Source organism: Orbicella franksi, chromosome 12 (genome assembly GCF_964199315.1).
Source record: "Orbicella franksi chromosome 12, jaOrbFran1.1, whole genome shotgun sequence".
Taxonomy (NCBI): domain Eukaryota; kingdom Metazoa; phylum Cnidaria; class Anthozoa; order Scleractinia; family Merulinidae; genus Orbicella; species Orbicella franksi.
Window position 1 is genome coordinate 11051262 of NC_138156.1, and position 17749 is coordinate 11069010.

Below are 17749 nucleotides of genomic sequence, written 5' to 3' on the forward strand. Positions count from 1 at the left end.
GTTGTTTTATTTTAAAATATAATATTTATAAAGAGTGCGAATTTAGCTAGCTACATAAGCATAACATTTATTCTTGATCATTTTTTATTTGCAAAGTTCTCCTTCAATCGTTTTGTTTTGTTAAAAACGTCCACTATTCTTCTTTTTTCTTTCATACTCGCACAGCACCCCGCTAGCTAACAGCAGGATGTGTAAGAACAGGTCATTCATTTTGCCTTTTTTTTGAATAAAAGTGAAATTACCATACGAATTCTTGGTCTGATGAAAGCTGTCTTTATTGCTTGCCTTCGCTAACGTCTTGCGGTGCGTGAAAATTATTCGGGTACGTTTTTGAATGGGCATGCTTGAAAGGATATTATTGTTTACATGTCGCTCGAGATCAAGATAATGTCACAAATGATTAATTCATCAGCGAGCCCCACCTGCCAGTTGAAAAACTGACTCATCTGTACGCTATTGGCGCCCACAAAACAAAGGTAATGCTAAAATCTGTTGTCTGACAAGACACTGAACCACATGGCTCACTGAGCTACCAGCGAAGCCAAGACGTGAACGAATTAGAACTCATCTACAATTTATGGTCATTTTTCGCCGTCAAAAACTAATTTCGTGCCGCAGTATTGCAACAAAAGGCTTCCTCTTGAGGTCCAGTACTGAAATAGTCCTTTTCAGCAACAAAAGGGCTTTCTTCGCCCATCGGCGCAAGTGATCCATCTTGATGTGTTTACAGCGTCGGTACAAAGAACAAATGAGATGCTAAGTCGCTGAAAGAGTTGTACAACAAAGGCACTCATTGACGAAACCACAACGTACTCATCATTTCTAAAACGTAAACAAGATTTGAAAGAAGCGTCGAGTTGATACTGTCTGCTGTACGCGTGTAAACCCAATATAGCACGTTGTTCTTTGTTCGGGGCCAAGTAAAGAATTTGGGAAATAGATTGAGTCCAAGATTTGAACTCACACCAAGGGAATTTCCGTTCGTGTTTTACGTAGGTTGTTAAAGTTATCGCAACATTTACGGAGATCATTACTTCATTTTGCTGACAGGTTTGGCGGACAGAACATCAGTAAAGGTTAGTTCTTGTGCTATCGTTCACATGTAAATGATTGACTGTTTAGTAAGTAGACAAAGTGAAACAGTAGATTTGTTTCGAATCGATGATAGGCAGAGCTCGCGGTCACATTACATAAAAAAAAATTAGCTAGCGTGGTTACGAAAATTGCTATATTGTAATTTTAAAAACCGCAAGGTTGAGATCACTTGAAGTCGGAGCCAAACTTTCTAGAATAAACTCGCTATTTGTCAGTAATTAGGAACTGTATTGAATTTTTGGGCGTGGATCAGACAACATCATGTATGGAAAAGATTAGTCGAAGAATTAAAACAAGCATAAGATAAAATAAAATAAGTAAGAAGTGTTTTACTTTTATTTTGACCAAACAAGGAATTTATTCAAATTATTTTTTTTTTTTACAAATTCCCAAATATATTTCCTATTCACTTATTCAAATCGTGTAAAAACTTTTATAGTACACAATCTTAAGTAACAAAGAATTCTCCATGGTAACGGATTCCCGCTCAGAAGGCCTCAACGGGAAATTTTTGATTCAAAACTTGAACGTATTTCGAATAAATTGACAAGCCATTGTTAATTCAGTTATAAAGTTGTGATGATCTTTTTGAGATAATTTCCCATTTCTTTCAGTAGTTTCATTTCTCGTGTTATTGGGCCACAATTTGTTATTTCTTCCGAATCATAAATAAACAGTTTTGTCTAAGCATGCACAAATTTGCTTCCAACGTTGAAAGTATAAGGACAAAATGGAAAAAATAAAATTATAACATGACGGCATCCTCCAGTTTGGTATAATATAATCATTGGATAAAGTTGTGTTTGTGTGTCACGTACAGAATTATGGGTGGCGAATGGTCTTCAAAAACCATAGATCTCGCAAAATTTTCGTTGAATTTCACGAGTCTCGCAGTTTTGTTTTATATTTTTTTTCTTAACTGTCATTGAAGTTTCGGTCTCGCAATTTAAAAAGTCACAAATGTCCCCGGCTCGAAAAGATCGAAAGCGCTAGTCTCGTCTTCTCGCAAAGTGTTGCATTTACTATTTACCTCCCCTAGAATTATACACAACGCTGAAAAAAAAAAAACCCAAGTGTCTTGTTTTGAAAGCAGCTTTTCGCAGTTGGAGAAGAAAGAAAACATTCAGCGCTTGTACAATTTAATTTAGATCATGGAAAATACCTAAATATTTATATAACGCTCACCAACACAAATAAGCTCTACGCAAGAAATAATACGTGACGTTATTATTAAGAATGACGCATAGATTTTTGTTTTTCCAATTAGCTCCCAATGCAGTGGAAATATTTCTCTTAAGAAAACAAGCTGGTAATTACTTAACCCAAGGAAGAGTACGTGAGGTTATTAAGAATGAAAATTTTTCTTTTCCACATCGAAATTAATTTGAATTTTATAACTTGCACCTACAAGAAAAACATATGCCTTTTTAAATCGTTAAAGCACACAAACAGAGCAGATACAAGATGCAAGTAATGATGCCTTTACGAATAAAAATTTGAAATAAGAACGGACTTTTCTTTAGCAACTAACATCTTATATACAGCTGATACAATAAACCTGAGCTATTTTTGAGCTTGAAAAATGAGATTAAAATGACGGAGGCTCTCTCTTTCTGGTTACAAGAACTTTTATCGTTAATTCACTCTTTCGCTATTAAGAAGTAGAAAAGAAGTAACAAATGTCAACCTTTGTTTAGTTTATGTTGAACTCCCCCATCACCCCTCGCGCTCCCTCCTGGAGGTTGCGCAAAAAGGAAACCGAGTGTCGACTGGAGACAAACCGAATGCTCGTGCTCAGTGTTTTTCGTCTTGAAATTTAATTCATGGAAGTTTACAAGCGTTTAAAAAGAATGCCAACTGCATTTAAGTAACTTAATTAAAGCAAGAATAAATGTACGCGCATTTTGTGTCAAAGGGAGGGATTTTATTGGAGAAAAATCTTTTACAGAAAACCGCAATTCGAGTTGTTGACTGTTTTCACGCAGTTCTGGTTAATCCTTTGTCATAGCGCCAAGCACGCAACAGCTTGAAAATTTTGACCATCGAAAAAAACAGTTGTTGTTGATTTTGTAGTTTCTCTCTCTAAGGCAACTGTGTAATATTCCGGCTGTGTTTTTTTGCTATTTTACTGGATATTACAAGACCGGGAGTTTGTGAAGTAAGAAGTGTAGCGGTTAACCGCCATCTCAAGGAAACATTTGCGAATTCCGCCCCGAAACCGAAAGCAGAACTGATAAACAACTCAGTCCGTTGCTCTGTACTCGCGGCAACAACGAAACACAGGTATTTACAAAGATTTAGATTCTAAGATTCATTTTTTGTTTTTACATCATGAAACGAATCTTCCATCAGTAAGTTAAGTTGTTTTGAGTTGGTTAGGACAATTTCTCATGTGCACACAATTTCGAGCATGTCTGTACAATATAAACATAATTTGACATTACTAATTTTTCCTTGTTTGAATCAAAACATTGGACAATAATTTAAACGGGTGGCTAATCAAGCTTGTATTTCATTTCAATACATTAGATTATATTGAAAAACAGCTTTACACCTTCATCGCTATTGAAATTCTGTTTTTGAAAATATACACTTCTCACGGTTTTGTTTTCGCAGTTTCTCTTTGTGAGCGAACCTTTGTCTGTGAGATGCGTTAAAATCGATACAAACCTTTGCCAATTTTATTTTCAGTTTCCAATATCCTGATAAATTGGCACTTCAGATATGCCAAACAATCAAATATTACATATATTCATACTAATAAAAGAGAAAATCAATATTATATTTCAGTTCCAGTGAGGCATAGATCGATGTGAACCGTGTTGAAGGGAACGCGCTAAAGATTTATTACAAGCTAAAACGGGTGAGCTGAATTCTTTAATTGTTGGTACAGTGGCTCTCTCTTTGTCTGAGCGTCCAGCCTGCGAGATTTACGCTAGTTTCTAGTTTACGCTGGTTAGATACTTAAATATTTAAAACGGTACCTACTTTCGGCTATGGACTTTACATTCAGTTTTATACACTAATTCTAGCAGCTCTAGGATTGGGGAAATTAGAACGTGCAGTTTAAACACAAATCCAGTAACGCATCTTTCAACAATTTTCTTACTTCTGAACGCTGTCTGCAACCTCCTTCAAATCTGAGAAGGTGTAAACCGGCGAGGATCAAATAAAACTATGGCAGCGCTTGTATCATCAACCTGGAAGAGCGTTTACAGTATTCACCGGCACTGCAACAAAAGAATTTGCCTCCCAAACAAATACGAGGGAACTTCTTTTTTCGTTTGTCTTTAAGAGTTTATTTTGTCTAACTATCGTCCTTTTGAACTGGCTCAATGAAATTGACAGAATCTGGTGTTATGCCGAAGCCTTCCACAAACAGGAAATTAAAATTTTTCGCTTATGTCATGGGAATGCCGCGCTTCGAAACAAATTTGAGCGATGGCCCATTTGTTAAGTTTGAAGACGCATTAGTCATGTCCAAGACCACATACTGAGAAGTAAATCGCATTCAGTTAACCGTTTTATAGAATCTTTAACTACAGTATAGTTATATTGGCTCAAGTCTAACTGAGGCAATTGCGTCCTGAGAGACGCTTGTATGAGACAACAAGAGGCCATATTACACGCATTGAAAACTGAAGCTAATTTGACCACTGGTATTAATCTTATTAGCGGAGTGCCACTATTTCTGTATATCAGATATTTTATGTTGAGAATACGGATGTAGCAGAAATTGCTGGAATTTCAGTGAAATCTGTCCTCTCTTTAGCTGAAGGTCGGATTCGAATATTTTTTACCGATTGTGACATATTAATTTCTTTCAATGTTACGTAGTTCTTAGCCAATTGCAACCCACACGTGGCTGACAATTTTCGTTGTATTGTACTGAATCACTCGTCTGCTTCGAGAAGAATGATACTGGTGCAAGGAAAAATCACCTTTATCGGAAGTGTTAATTTCTCTGGCTTTAATTCATGATGTGAATTTGAATTTAACTTAAAGTTGAACTCAGTTTTGTCCCTAATTGCTTTAATACAATTATCTGATCTTGACAATCATTGGCTCTCGATCGCCAACATTTTAATTAACTCCGCTTTATAATAACCGAGTTTTCTCGATGTCTATTTTAATAAATTTACACCAATAAAGCTACCTATTTAGATAGAAATGTAATTTCCAGTTTTACAAGCCGCCTTTTAAAATATAATGAAATTATATTTTGTGATTTCCATATAGAGATAGAATCCCAAGGGTATTTTAATATCTGATGCACAAAATGATGATAAAGTAAAAAACGGAGCTTTCGCTACGCCACACAACGCCGGAGGAATTTGAAAATGCAGCTTTATTTGTACACGGTTAGGCCTACCGTCCACACTAATCCGTCACCAAAGCGGAGCTTTTCGAAAACGCTCTTCTAACCGGAGGAATTAAAAAACGCCGACTTTTAGCTTTCGTGTGGACAGAGAATATTTTTGAGAACGGATCTTTCAGAAAACGATGACGTCACGACCATCATGTGATTTCCCTGACGGAGTTTTCCTGTAACACAAATCGAAAATGGCCATAGATTGTTACGCTTTCAAATTCCTTCGGCGTAGTGTGGACGGAAATCGTTTGATGCGTTTTTAGAGTTAAACTTACATTTTCAAATTTCTTCGACGTGGTGTGGACGGAGCCTGATATAGTGAAACGATAGACGCTGATTATTACGAAGATAAAGGAAAAAAAAAATAGCTTTTCTGGATAAGACACCTCGATCAAAGTGAGGTTTGTAGCTGAATCTTAAAGATTTGCACATTTTGTTACAAATTTTCATGTCCAAGAGAGATAATATGGACCTTACGCAAAACACGACCACAACGGCAATGAAATCGTCGCAAGCCAAAGGGTTGATTAACGAGCATAGAAATTTTGACTCGACTACGTCCCGCCAAAATAAAAACCATGGTTGGACCATACTCGCCTGATATGCCGCCGAAGCGTACCAAAAAGGTATGATTAGGTATAACTTACTGACGAGACTAATTCAGCCCACAGTCCACAGCTTTTAACTATGAGATCGAGGGTCAAATTTTCTACTTTTTCACTCAATTTTCTCTCCTTTTAAGAGAAATTGACTTAGTTTTCTCTGAGACCGAATCCGAGTATTTCTCTTATTATGAGCAAGATTCGTTCTTTACTCACTATGTGCTAAAGAGGTGGTTCAAAAGCCAATTGCTTACTGAAACGCATGAGTTAGGGAGGAAGAGTACATAACAAAAACGGAAAATAAAAACATGTGATTGCGGTTGATAAACATTATCAGCAGCCACAATTCCTTAAGAAATTCTGATTGGAAAATGAAAAAGAAGCTTGCCGGTTTACTATAAGTTTTCACGTTTGAACAATGAATTCTGGAAATTCACAGTCAATTTTAATTTGTTTTGGAAAATGAAACCGGAGTCGACCGGAGACTTCCGATTTTCATTTTCCGTAGGTGGATGGTAGATCTCTCTTCGACGTGACTCATTTATCAAGTGTACTGTGGGAGGTGCGGTGGCCTCATGGTTAGTACGCTCGTCTCCGGATCGAGCGGTCCGGGTTCGAGCCCTGGCTGGGGACATTGTGTTGTGTTCTTGGGCAAGACACTTTACTCTCACAGTGCCTCTCTCCCCTCAGGTGTATAAATGGGTACCGGCGAACTTAATGCTGGGGGTAACCCTGCGATGGACTAGCATCCCATCCAGGGGGGAGTAGAAATACTCCTAGTCGCTTCATGCTACAGAAACCGGGATAAGCTCCGGCCTGGTGGGCCACTTGGCTCGTATGCAGACTTTACTTACTTACTACTGTAATTCAAAATATCTGCTTTTGCTCCGCAATTTAGGTCTCTAGGGTGAGTAAAAATATTGTAGCTAGGATCTAATTTGGCTGTCTAAATCAAAGCCAAATTGAGGGGTTTTAACTTTCAACGGCTGACGTGCCCCACGGGCTTAAATGGGTCCCAGAATGGCCTGTGAATTGTCACTAAATTCTTCTGAATTTACAGAGTTTGATCTTCTCTATGGACCATCCTTGTTTCGTTTTGGTTCATTATGAACTCTTTGGTTTTTCTCTACCTCTATAACTTGTTATGTTGACGTTTTCTTTGATTCAAAGCATTTCGCAACGCTTTAAAAAGTTACGATCACAAGCAGAGATAACCCGAATATCCCTTCTGCATGCCAGTGGTTGTTACGAAGAGATGTAACAGCTGGAGGTCTGCATGTTAACAACTAACAGCTGAAAATTTTAACTGTTAGCTCAGAGATGGCGCAACTTTAAACAGATAACTTAGATTTTAGATCGTCAAAATTAATTACGGATGCTTGAAAATCATAGCAATAAAAAATAACAGAATTGATGAAATCCTGAAAATAACTTGTTCCTTTTATCATTAGGTTGCCCAAAGAAGAAGAACAATGATTGGCTTAATTTTCTTAGCCATGGTAACTTACTTAAACTGCGTGACTTGTCAAGATGGCTCCTTGCTGATGAAAGGGAGCATTGTAATTGGAGGTCTGGTGCCGATTCACGACCATGATTCTGAGGATCTTGCTCAATGCGGAGATCTAAACGAGAGAGTTGGTATCCAGCGACTAGAGGCCATGCTCTTTGCCGTCGACAAAATAAACAAAAACGATTCGATTTTGCGCAATATTTCTCTTGGACTCGAGGTCTACGATACTTGTTCCAGCGAGACAATAGCGCTCGATCGGGCCTTGCACTTTGTGAAAGACAGAGTGTCTTCTAAAGAGCAGCATCCCTCGGGAAATCCCGTCATGGCGGGCGTCATTGGGCCATCCTTCAGCTCCATCTCGGTCCAAGTTGCACATCTGTTCCGCTTGTTTCAGATTCCACAAGTTAGCTTTGACTCCACGAGTTACGAGCTGAGTGACAAGACCAGGTTCGAGTTCTTCTCACGCACTGTTCCGCACGATCTGTATCAAGCCAAAGCGCTCGTTGATATCGCCAAGTTAATGAACTGGACATACATCTCGGTTGTGCACAGTGATGATTCTTACGGGACGCTTGGCTTTCAAGCGGTGAAGGAGGAAGCAAAGAAATCAGGTATAGTCGGGCTTGGTTATACTAGAATTAACAAATTGACGTCAGTTTTTCATGAGTCTGCCCTCTTACTGATCATGAATTTCGTCATAACATTGTCAAAGTAGCTGTGGATCCACGAGGCGATAGGTTGTAAAATTGTCCGCCCTCGCTCGTTGGTGCATCGCATAAATGATAAATTCATGTGTCTGTCCGTTTATTGACAATGAAAATTAGCCAAATGAGCGCGCGAGAATTTCTGTAATTGTCATAAAAATGATGATTAGGGGTAAGAGAGTTAATCTATCTATAAACCTTTCTTGGGTAACCCACCTCAAGTTATTTTTAGACCACTCCTGGTTTGGGAAATCTCAAGAGAGTCAGCCAATCCTGAGACGTGAATCTTGCTCACGTGGCATCCCAAGCAGCTTTGCGCGCATTTTTCTCGAAAACATCCACGCAACGCGCGTGGTACGTAACATTATCGGCCGAAGATCTGATTACCATGTCTAAAAGAAACCTTAATTGAGAGGGATTACCTCGGAATAAGTCCTGTATGATTGATTAACTTTTTTACTCTTCATGTTCTCTTGGTTTTTGTTAATGAGAATTAACTCGAACAAAAAACGTGCGACCTGTGACAATGGCGGGAAAACGCCCGACCGGTGGCAATGGCAGGAAAACGCGCGCCTTGTTTAGATTCGGTTTGGTTTCTTATTGGTTGAAAAAGAGTTACGATGACTCTGATTGCCTCAAATACATTGCCTTTTTCCAATACTTTAAAAAAAAAAAAATTCCGCACAAAGAACACTACTTACCACGCGACACTTACACTACCTGCATTAAGATACTTACACGGAAGACTTACATTACGTTACATTACGTTACATCACGGTACTTACACCAATCTTACAATACAATATTTACACTACTTGTTTTATTTTATCATTTTACAATATTTACACTATTTACATTGCTATACTTACACCAGTTACATTACGATACTTTTTTTGACACACACACTTACATGGCTGTAAGAAACATTCATTTGTCTATGAAGGCCTTAATAAAGAAAAAAACTAACAAAACTATTGGAAAGCACAAACGAATTAATCACCTTTCAAAAGTCGATCAAAAACCACTCAAACAAAAGACGAAAAGAAATGGAGATGGATTTTTAATTTACAGCACAATTAAGTTTAAAAAACTTCCATTTTATATCTTATAGGTATATGCATTGCAGCAGCCGAGAAAATTGAACAATCAACCCCCGCTGGAACGTTTCCAACAATCATCGACAAACTCCTTCAGGAACCCGACGCCAAAAGCGTCGTGGTTTTTAGCAGCCAAGAACGGCAAATCCGAAATCTACTGCAAGCTGCGAAGGACAGAGGAGCGGCGGGAACATTTCAGTGGCTTGGGACGGACGCCTGGGGAAACATGTTCTGGTTGAAAGGATTAGAAGACGTTGCACTTAACACCATAACAGTCTTGCCAAAGGCCGCGGAGCTGACTGCTTTTAACGACCATTTTTATCAACTGAAGCCCAAAACAAACGCTCGTAATCCTTGGTTTCGTGAGTTCTGGGAGCAGTATTTTAATTGCTCTCTTAGTGGAGAAATAAACGGTAAATGCAGTGGGTTAAACCTCACGTTTACAAACAGCCCGGTTGATAATCGTGTCGCCAGCGCCATGGATGCGGTGTACGTGTTCGCGCATGCGCTAGATGCTATCTTCAAACAACAGTGCCCGGCGAGCAATGTTTGTGAACGCATGCGTAATATCTCGGGGAAAGAGCTTTTGGACCACATTAGGAATGTTTCTTTCATTGGAGCGAGCGGAAATCACGTTCGTTTCAACGCCTATGGCGACGTTGAAGGACGTTTTGACGTATTAATGTTCACAAAACAGGGGAACAATTACAGAACGGTTCACATTGGCGAATGGGACAAGCGATTAAAACTGCAACCGAGAGCATTGTCAGTGTTCAAAGGAGTGTCGTCATCTTGTCAGCCTGTTTGTAAGAGCAAAGAAGTTAAAGTGCCTGTTGTCGGAAAAGAATTTTGCTGCTGGACTTGTAATCTGTGCAACGGGAATCACTACATAGTAAATAACAGTATCTGCGAGCAGTGCCCTCTGGGATACATACCAACGCCTGACGGACGCGCGTGCGCGAAAGTTGACATAACGTACTTCGGAAAGAACTGGATGTTTTCTGTACCAGCTGCTTCTCTTGCTGGGCTAGGAGTCATTGCTACAGTGTTTGTGATCTCTGTGTTAATCAAGTTTGACAAGACGCCGTTGGTGAAGGCTTGCGGTCGCGAACTCTCTCACCTTTTGTTAATTGGCATACTTATGGCTTTTAGCACGACATTTGTCACTGTGCTGAAGCCTCGAGCTGTGACATGTATTGCGAGATTCTTTGGATACGGTGTCGCCTTCACGATATGCTACGCGTCTCTTTTCATTAAGACGAACAGAATCTCAAGAATTTTCAATCGGAAGAACCTCGCTCGGAGGCCTATTTTAATCTTACCATTTTCGCAGCTTATCCTTGTGGTAGGTGTGGTCTCGGTACAAATTCTACTCCTGTTAATGCTGGTTCTCTTACGCACGCCTCGAGCGAAACTTTATTACCCGGAAATCTCCACGGTGTATCTCGACTGTTCCACTTCAAATTTGGACTTCGGACTCTCCCAAGTGTACAACTTCCTTCTGATTTCCATGTGCACTGTTTACGCGTTCAAAACACGGAAAATCCCCAGCAATTTCAACGAGGCGAAGTACATCGCCTTCGCTATGTACGCATCGTGCATAGTGTGGCTAGCATTCTTGGCCGTGTATTACATGGAAGAAGATTACAATCAAAAACCTCTGATTTTGTGCGTCAGCGTTTCTTTGATAGCCTTTGTTCTGCTGGGCTGCCTTTATGGACCCAAGGTGTACATCATTCTTTTCCGGCCACACAGAAATGTCCGCAGGCATGTTAACCCAAGCTTGAGTCTGTCCAGTCTGAGTAAAGAGAAGGGCCAGAAGTCTGCGCATGCGTACTTTGGAGTGAACGACAATGCCGGCAATGAGGGAGAAGAGGTCCCCGGGAGTAGGTAATTAGAAAATGACGTCATCCTTTCCGTTAATACTTAAAAAGTTACATAGCATACTAGTAGAAATCTGTCGATGGGGAGGCGCAAAGCTCCTATACTCATGAGAAAAGCCCATACTCCTTACCTGCTGTCAGGAGATATTTTAAAACACCTACATAAGTGTTTCTTACGCAAAGGAAAAAGTCATAAAAAAAGCTAGACATGGAAAACAGATAGTTATAGATAAAGGTAAAACGAAAAATACATTTAACTTCTTACAAGGAAAGAGCAAGTTGCTTTGCCTACATGTGATATGTGGTATACTTGACTTGATTATTTAATAAATTAGTAACAAACAAAGATAGAACCATCGTCCATTTCCTTGTTGAACTGTTATACATGGTTACGGTACTATTTGTTTGTTTCAGTGCTGAGGACGCAGTAGCAAACCAACCTACGTCTTCTGATTCTAGCGCGCCTGCATCCGTGTGCCTGGAGGGAAATGGCCACCCCATCAAAAAGCAGGAGGTACAGCCATATTGTTCAGTTGTACATAATCAGCAGCTTCGGTAACGAAAACTCTATCGAAAACGAGAGTTCGCCCTCAACTAGCTCAGTTAAACTGCACGGAGGTTATAGGTCAAACGCAAAAATTCAACAGTAACGTGTCTTTTGTGTGCGTGCTGACGGAAATGTTAAGAGCGTGTTAGCACGTGAATTCAAATAATTGAGCAAGTTCAAATGAACATCACTCGAACAGAATGCGACATTGCTTTGAACAAGTATTTTGGATTTACAGTTTTCTGTTAGTTCAGTATGTTAGTTCGCGAAGTTCGCGAAGAAAGCTCGTAAGTTCAGAGAATTTTGAAGCGAATTAACGTAAAGGTGTGGTGACTCTGAACTCTGAAGCGAAAGGTCAGATAAAATGAAATGTGGTCTTCTCGTGGATTCGAAGTTTGTCAGCTAAAGTTTTAAGAGTTTGAAGGGAAAATGTCTAAGCCTTTTATGAGAGAACAATCATTAAATTTTCTGTACATAGAGGCCGAATGGCCCTATTTTCCCACAGGAGAGCCAGGACTAATGATGATGATGACGTAAAGGCTGTGCGCTTTTCAACTGAGTGCCGACAAGAGAATATGATCAATCTCTTGGTGTCGAAAGTAATTAGACAATCACTTTGGTTTTGGTTAATTGAAAACAGCTCTACGCGACGTACAAAACTTTTTTTAGCGAATGTCTAAACTTTTGGCTTGAAACTTGAGGATTTATTTATCTGATTATGAGTGTGTGTTTCTAATTTCATTGAAATTAATATTTTTTCTCTCTCGTAGATGGAGAAACTTATAAAGCATTTGAAAAAGGAGTTGCTTTCCACGAAGGAATCCCTGCGCATGACACAAGACCAGCTCCTCAGACGCATGCAGAACAGCCGCAGTTGGGGAGACCTTAGAGAAACCAGTGTACCGCAAGGATACGAAAAGTTACAAGGAAAAGACGAAGCGTGTTCAGGGTGTGTAACAGTACAAATAGTATAACTTTCAACTTTCAGTTAGACCACTTAACGCAACATTCAACGCCACTTTCTGAATAATGCGACAGCTGCCTCGTTCTCAGACGCCTCTCTCTTTCTTTGAGGAAAATGGGCGCTAGCTCTTTGCGTCCGCCTTTTATTATAAAGTGTGAAATAATCAAAGCGCCTGAGCAGGAGGCAGATGCGACACTCTGTCAATTTTCCCTCAATGGTTTCTAAGTGACTTGTCGTATTCGTTTCATGATTATGGCAAATCAAAAGACAACTTTCCACGAGTGATTGGATTGCTCGCGCTATCTTTTCCTTGCTTGTCAGTTGGGCAAGTGGATGTAAGGCGATTTTGGATGGGGTGATTCAAGGTGATTTAAGTACAGTTGGCAGGGAAGAAAATGGCGACTTCGGGCGATTTAAGCCAACTTTAGGGGCGAACCATTTGACTTTTGAGGGCGGCTGGGTGGGCGGATTTTGAAAAAAAATGTCCTGCAAACAGATTTATACCAAAAAACATTTATGCACACGACTGAAAAAATTCACGCACGCTCAGAAAAAAGAAAAAAAGCATGTTATACGGAGAAAAAAATATCTTACATAGACACGTCCCGAGAAAAAAATCCTTGTGCATGAGAGAGAAAAGGAAAAAAAATGGTACCTGTACTAAATCTCCCCCACTCCCCCCCCCCCCCACCCCCCACTCCATAAAAAGTCAAATGGTATACCACTTAGGTCTTTTCTCGAACATATCACGCCTATACCATATCAAAAAGAATTTGCCGAAAAGGAGATACATTCCTCCCATAGGACAACGTCACCACCAAAACTTATTTAAACTTCATTGTTCTAATTTTTCGCGCTTTTGCCAGGAAGACTTTAAACAATGGATCAGCAAAGACACCGAAAGCATCCTATGACGACGAAAAACAAAGAGAAAATTCAGCTCAAAAAGCAACTGACACCAAACAGACGAAAAGACAGAGGTTGCGGCAGCGAAGTGGAAAGACGTCTCCATCGCAGCAGAGGCTATTAATGTCTATTCCGCAGAGTGACGTCAGAGACGAAAACGGCAAGCACAGACATTTTGGGGGTGAGGCTGCTGATTACAAAGTTGCGGGTTGCGAAATTGGTAGCAGGGAACAAGGTGTTAAGGGAATGAAAGCTGGCCAAGAAGTCGAGAGGGAAAAGTTGAACTACACAGATAAAAGACTAACAAATGAGAGATATGTTGAATGGAGGCGGTTAGGTGAAAATGCAGTTCGAAGAAAAAGCTTTGACGAGTCTTTAAGGACAAGAGAAAGACTGTGTCAATCCGAGGTTGACATAAATGTTATATCAACCGATCAAGACTTGTTGGAAGAGGAGGCGTTTAGGAGAAATGATAAAATACAAAGTGAAGAAGAGAAATGTAGGACGGACACAAAAAATAATTGTGAAACGTGTCAAGGACTTTTGACTGACGACAAACACAACAGAGTTATATGCACCGCTTTATGACAAATTGCAATGGGGGAGAAAACAAGTAATATCAGTATAGGTGCTATATAAATTGACGGTCATTGAGAAATTTAATTTCCCCTTGGGAAACTGGAAAATTCTAACGCGTTGACGGTGAGCCTTTGCCTGACACAAAATAACTTGAAATAAGTGAAATGATAATTGAAAGAGAAGCTGTAACCGAAATTGAAAACGTGATCCTCTCTTTCAAGACGAAAAACTATTGCGACTCTTGTAGTATCAATTTTTTAACGCCGGGTTATGCATTACAAAGAGGAAGCCACCAGGTCAAACTGCTTTGTCGTAAAACCCGTCTCTATCAGATCTAGCGCTTTGGGTACCAAGTTCAAGCTTACGGGTTTTCAGAGACTGATCACAACCAGCAAAGAGTCTGGGTAAGAGTGTACCTCCCATTAACGCATGCGCTTTTTTAGAGCGGTTTTTAATTGATTGTCGAAAGTAATTAGGCAATTAATTTGGTTTTGGTTTTGGTTTTGGTTTTGGTTTTACGCCGGTTTAAAATTTAGTAGTTTAATTGGTAAGTAATTGGTTTGGTTTTGGTTTTACGACACTCAATTGAAAAACGCTCTTAGCTAGCTGCAAGACTAATTAAAGCTGAATTTTGTGCCAAACACGTCAATTCATGGCTTTTTCCACGCGTTAAGTAAATTAGGTGGGAAGCAGTGCGGTGAATGGCCACGTTTCGAAACTAACCCGCGAGCCCCTGGAAGAGGCTAATAATAACAGAATAACATATAAAAGACATAAAAATATATGAATAGGCGAAGAAATGAATGAGTGAGCGATCGATCTAACGAAAGAATGAAAGAATAAGTGGAAGTGGAGTAAATGAATAGAAGAATTAAATTGATAGAGTTTTAACTAGGAACACTGACTGAGAAATTTATTAAAACTTCATTGAAAATGTCTAGACGTCGCTTGACTGATAACTCTGATCCCAAAGCCTGAACTCCTTTATACGTTTTATGGGGGATGGGGGTGGGGTGGGGGAAATGGGACGACGACAAATCATAACGGGCGGGAAAACATTGTCTGTCACCCTCTAGCTATTTGATGACTTCTAGGTTCTTTTCAAAACACTTCTTTGATTTTTTTCCTCGTAGAGAACCTGCTCGCAAGCTATTTCAGTTTGAATCATTATAATGTCTATCTTTTGCCACTCTTCTCGATAAAATTCCGTTGTTATCGCCGTTCGGCGGGTCGCATTTTTGGTCCTTACCAAAAATACTTACGTAAGCCTTTCCTTGCTATGTTCTTGAAACAATGCTCAGTTCTATGCAAGAAACAATCCAGTTCAGCGATTTCCCACTTGAAAAATGTATTCCGTATCACTGAAAGCGCTAAAGCAGCAATTTTCCAAAATGGCGGTTGCTGGGAACATCGCCTGAATCGTCCTCCTCTACTCCTTGTACTACTGCAAGAGAATTTTGAAAATTTTGGCCCAAGTGATTCAAAATCGGTCTATTTTTAAAACAAAAATAGGATATATTTTAAGGGCTTTTCGAGATATTCAGAAAAAGTTTTGTGATATTTAGAGAATTTTTTGAGAATTCTACGTTATATTCCTGGAAAGGCCTACGGCTTACCTGCAATGTGTCTTATCTTAGTAGGCGCGTGTGGTGTGACAATCCGATCTGGCGTGTCACGCAATCATTGATTTAGGAAACACCGGAATTTCCGCTGTTTGTTATTAACCGGATCTGTCAGCACAGTTGCTCCGGAGACGCTGTAGTCATTGTGCAACGCATATCAGCCTGCTAGCGAGTTTATGCAGGATATTGTAAGACTTAACTGTATTTAAAAGGCTCGAACTACATTGTTGCGTTTTATGACAACGAAAAGTTGATGCTGAAGGCATAAAGGTGAGTGGTTTTTGAAGTGTATGATGTTTTGGGAATAGATATTGTTACGTTGTCATTCGAAAATCTACGGGGATTTAAATTTGAGAGATGCATGTGTCTGTAGCATATGGCTGATGCAGTATTTGAACGCACGAGTCTTCGTATTGAAGATCTTTAATATTGAAATCTTAAAAAGATGCACAATTCCACGTGCTTTACATCTCTTGATCCGAAGAGAACTTAATGCTTGCATTGATAAACCAAAGTGCAAACTTGAATTGATCCGACCACAACGGGAGGCATAATTGATTCTTCAGTGCACAGTTAGTAGTAAAGCATTTTGAGTGGTAGAGAAGGCTTATGCAGTGTGAAGCCAGAAAAGTCTGAAAAACGTAGAGCTAGGAAAAAAGGTTCTGTGGTGGAAAACTTCTGGAAAGGTTAACGGGCCTTTAACATTTATTATTGTTTGTAAAGAGGCATACATGTAGCACTGTGTAAACATTTCCACAACCTCTATAATTCTTATGTTTTGGTTTTGCCCAGTTACTACAATCACCTGTCGTAGTAAATGAAGCCAGAATTCAGAAAGTAAGGGCGGTGGAACATTTTTACAAAAGGTAAAATGCTGATTAGCTTACAGGAAATTCCAGATCTCTTCATGACATTATTGTCTCCCGTTGAGCCGGTTTTAAATGATAAATTGACCATGAATCTTCTTTCGCTCATATTTACTAAGGTAACATACAACGCGAACTATGTTTTTTTATATTCCTTTTGCACTTTGGACAAGAGTTTTCAGTTCTGAATAGGTTTAGGAAAAATGTGATTATCGCAGATTGTAAACTGTGCTCTGTTGTCACATGCAGATCATGTGGCTTGAAATTCGAGAACCGTGATGACACAGAACCGGTAGCCTGGCTTGCAGACTGATATGCTTCTCTCTGGATTCGTCATCGATTCATCGACTGTTTTTCTTAAAACAGTGTTATGAGCAAAACTAAATTGATTCGCAATTTTGACGGAGAAGAAGGCAAATTCTATTCGGTACTTATTTACAACTTGAGTGAGGACGAACCAAGGTACAGCTGAGATGTTCCACTTCTCGCTAACACTTGATGTCTTCTTGTGCCCAAAAAGTACGTCAGACATGCACTGACGTGTTTCTTTGTGATGGCGTATCTTCAGTTATAGATCGAACTTTGGGAAGCGGAAAATTTATTAGGCTGTCGTCGTTAAAGGTACACAAAAGCGGATAGTTCGCCGTCTTGACGCGTGATCAGTCTTGTAGTCTAAGATCCATAACTACAGTACTAAAACCTCGTCCTCAGAGAGCACTCTGGGAACACGATTGACCAATTGTTCTAGTTAATTTCCAACCTCATACCCATGCCAGAGTGTTCGTTCCCCTTGACCAGCGGTCGGGAAAGAAGCGACCCTGGGAAGATCAGATTTCAAGTCCGAAAATGTTAAACTTCCAGTTGAATTGCGCACGCCTACCCGCCTACCTGACAAACACGTGGCTCAAACGGGAACGAGATTGGGACGCTAATGTTTTACTTCCGCTCATTTCCATTGTTTTTAAACCGATCAAAATCTAGCCTGTAACGGAACTCTCGAGA

The 17749-nt window shown here is 39.7% G+C and overlaps 1 protein-coding gene across 4 annotated transcripts; it reads left to right on the top strand.

Moving 5' to 3' along the window:
- Window positions 1-264: 264 nt before the first annotated feature.
- Window positions 265-15678, top strand: LOC145463176 (metabotropic glutamate receptor 3-like). 4 transcript variants are annotated; one of them, XM_081446895.1, is made up of 7 exons: window positions 1058-1076; window positions 3886-3958; window positions 7521-8190; window positions 9395-11270; window positions 11678-11777; window positions 12581-12759; window positions 13641-15678. In XM_081446895.1, the coding sequence occupies exons 3-7, from the start codon at window positions 7542-7544 to the stop codon at window positions 14266-14268; spliced, it is 3432 nt and encodes a 1143-aa protein (XP_081303021.1). In that variant the 5' UTR covers window positions 1058-1076; window positions 3886-3958; window positions 7521-7541; the 3' UTR covers window positions 14269-15678. The 4 variants fall into 4 exon arrangements, with proteins under 4 accessions (XP_081303022.1, XP_081303021.1, XP_081303024.1 ...); XM_081446898.1 differs by having other exon boundaries at window positions 13645-13694; XM_081446896.1 differs by lacking the exon at window positions 3886-3958 and having other exon boundaries at window positions 265-1076.
- Window positions 15679-17749: the final 2071 nt, after the last annotated feature.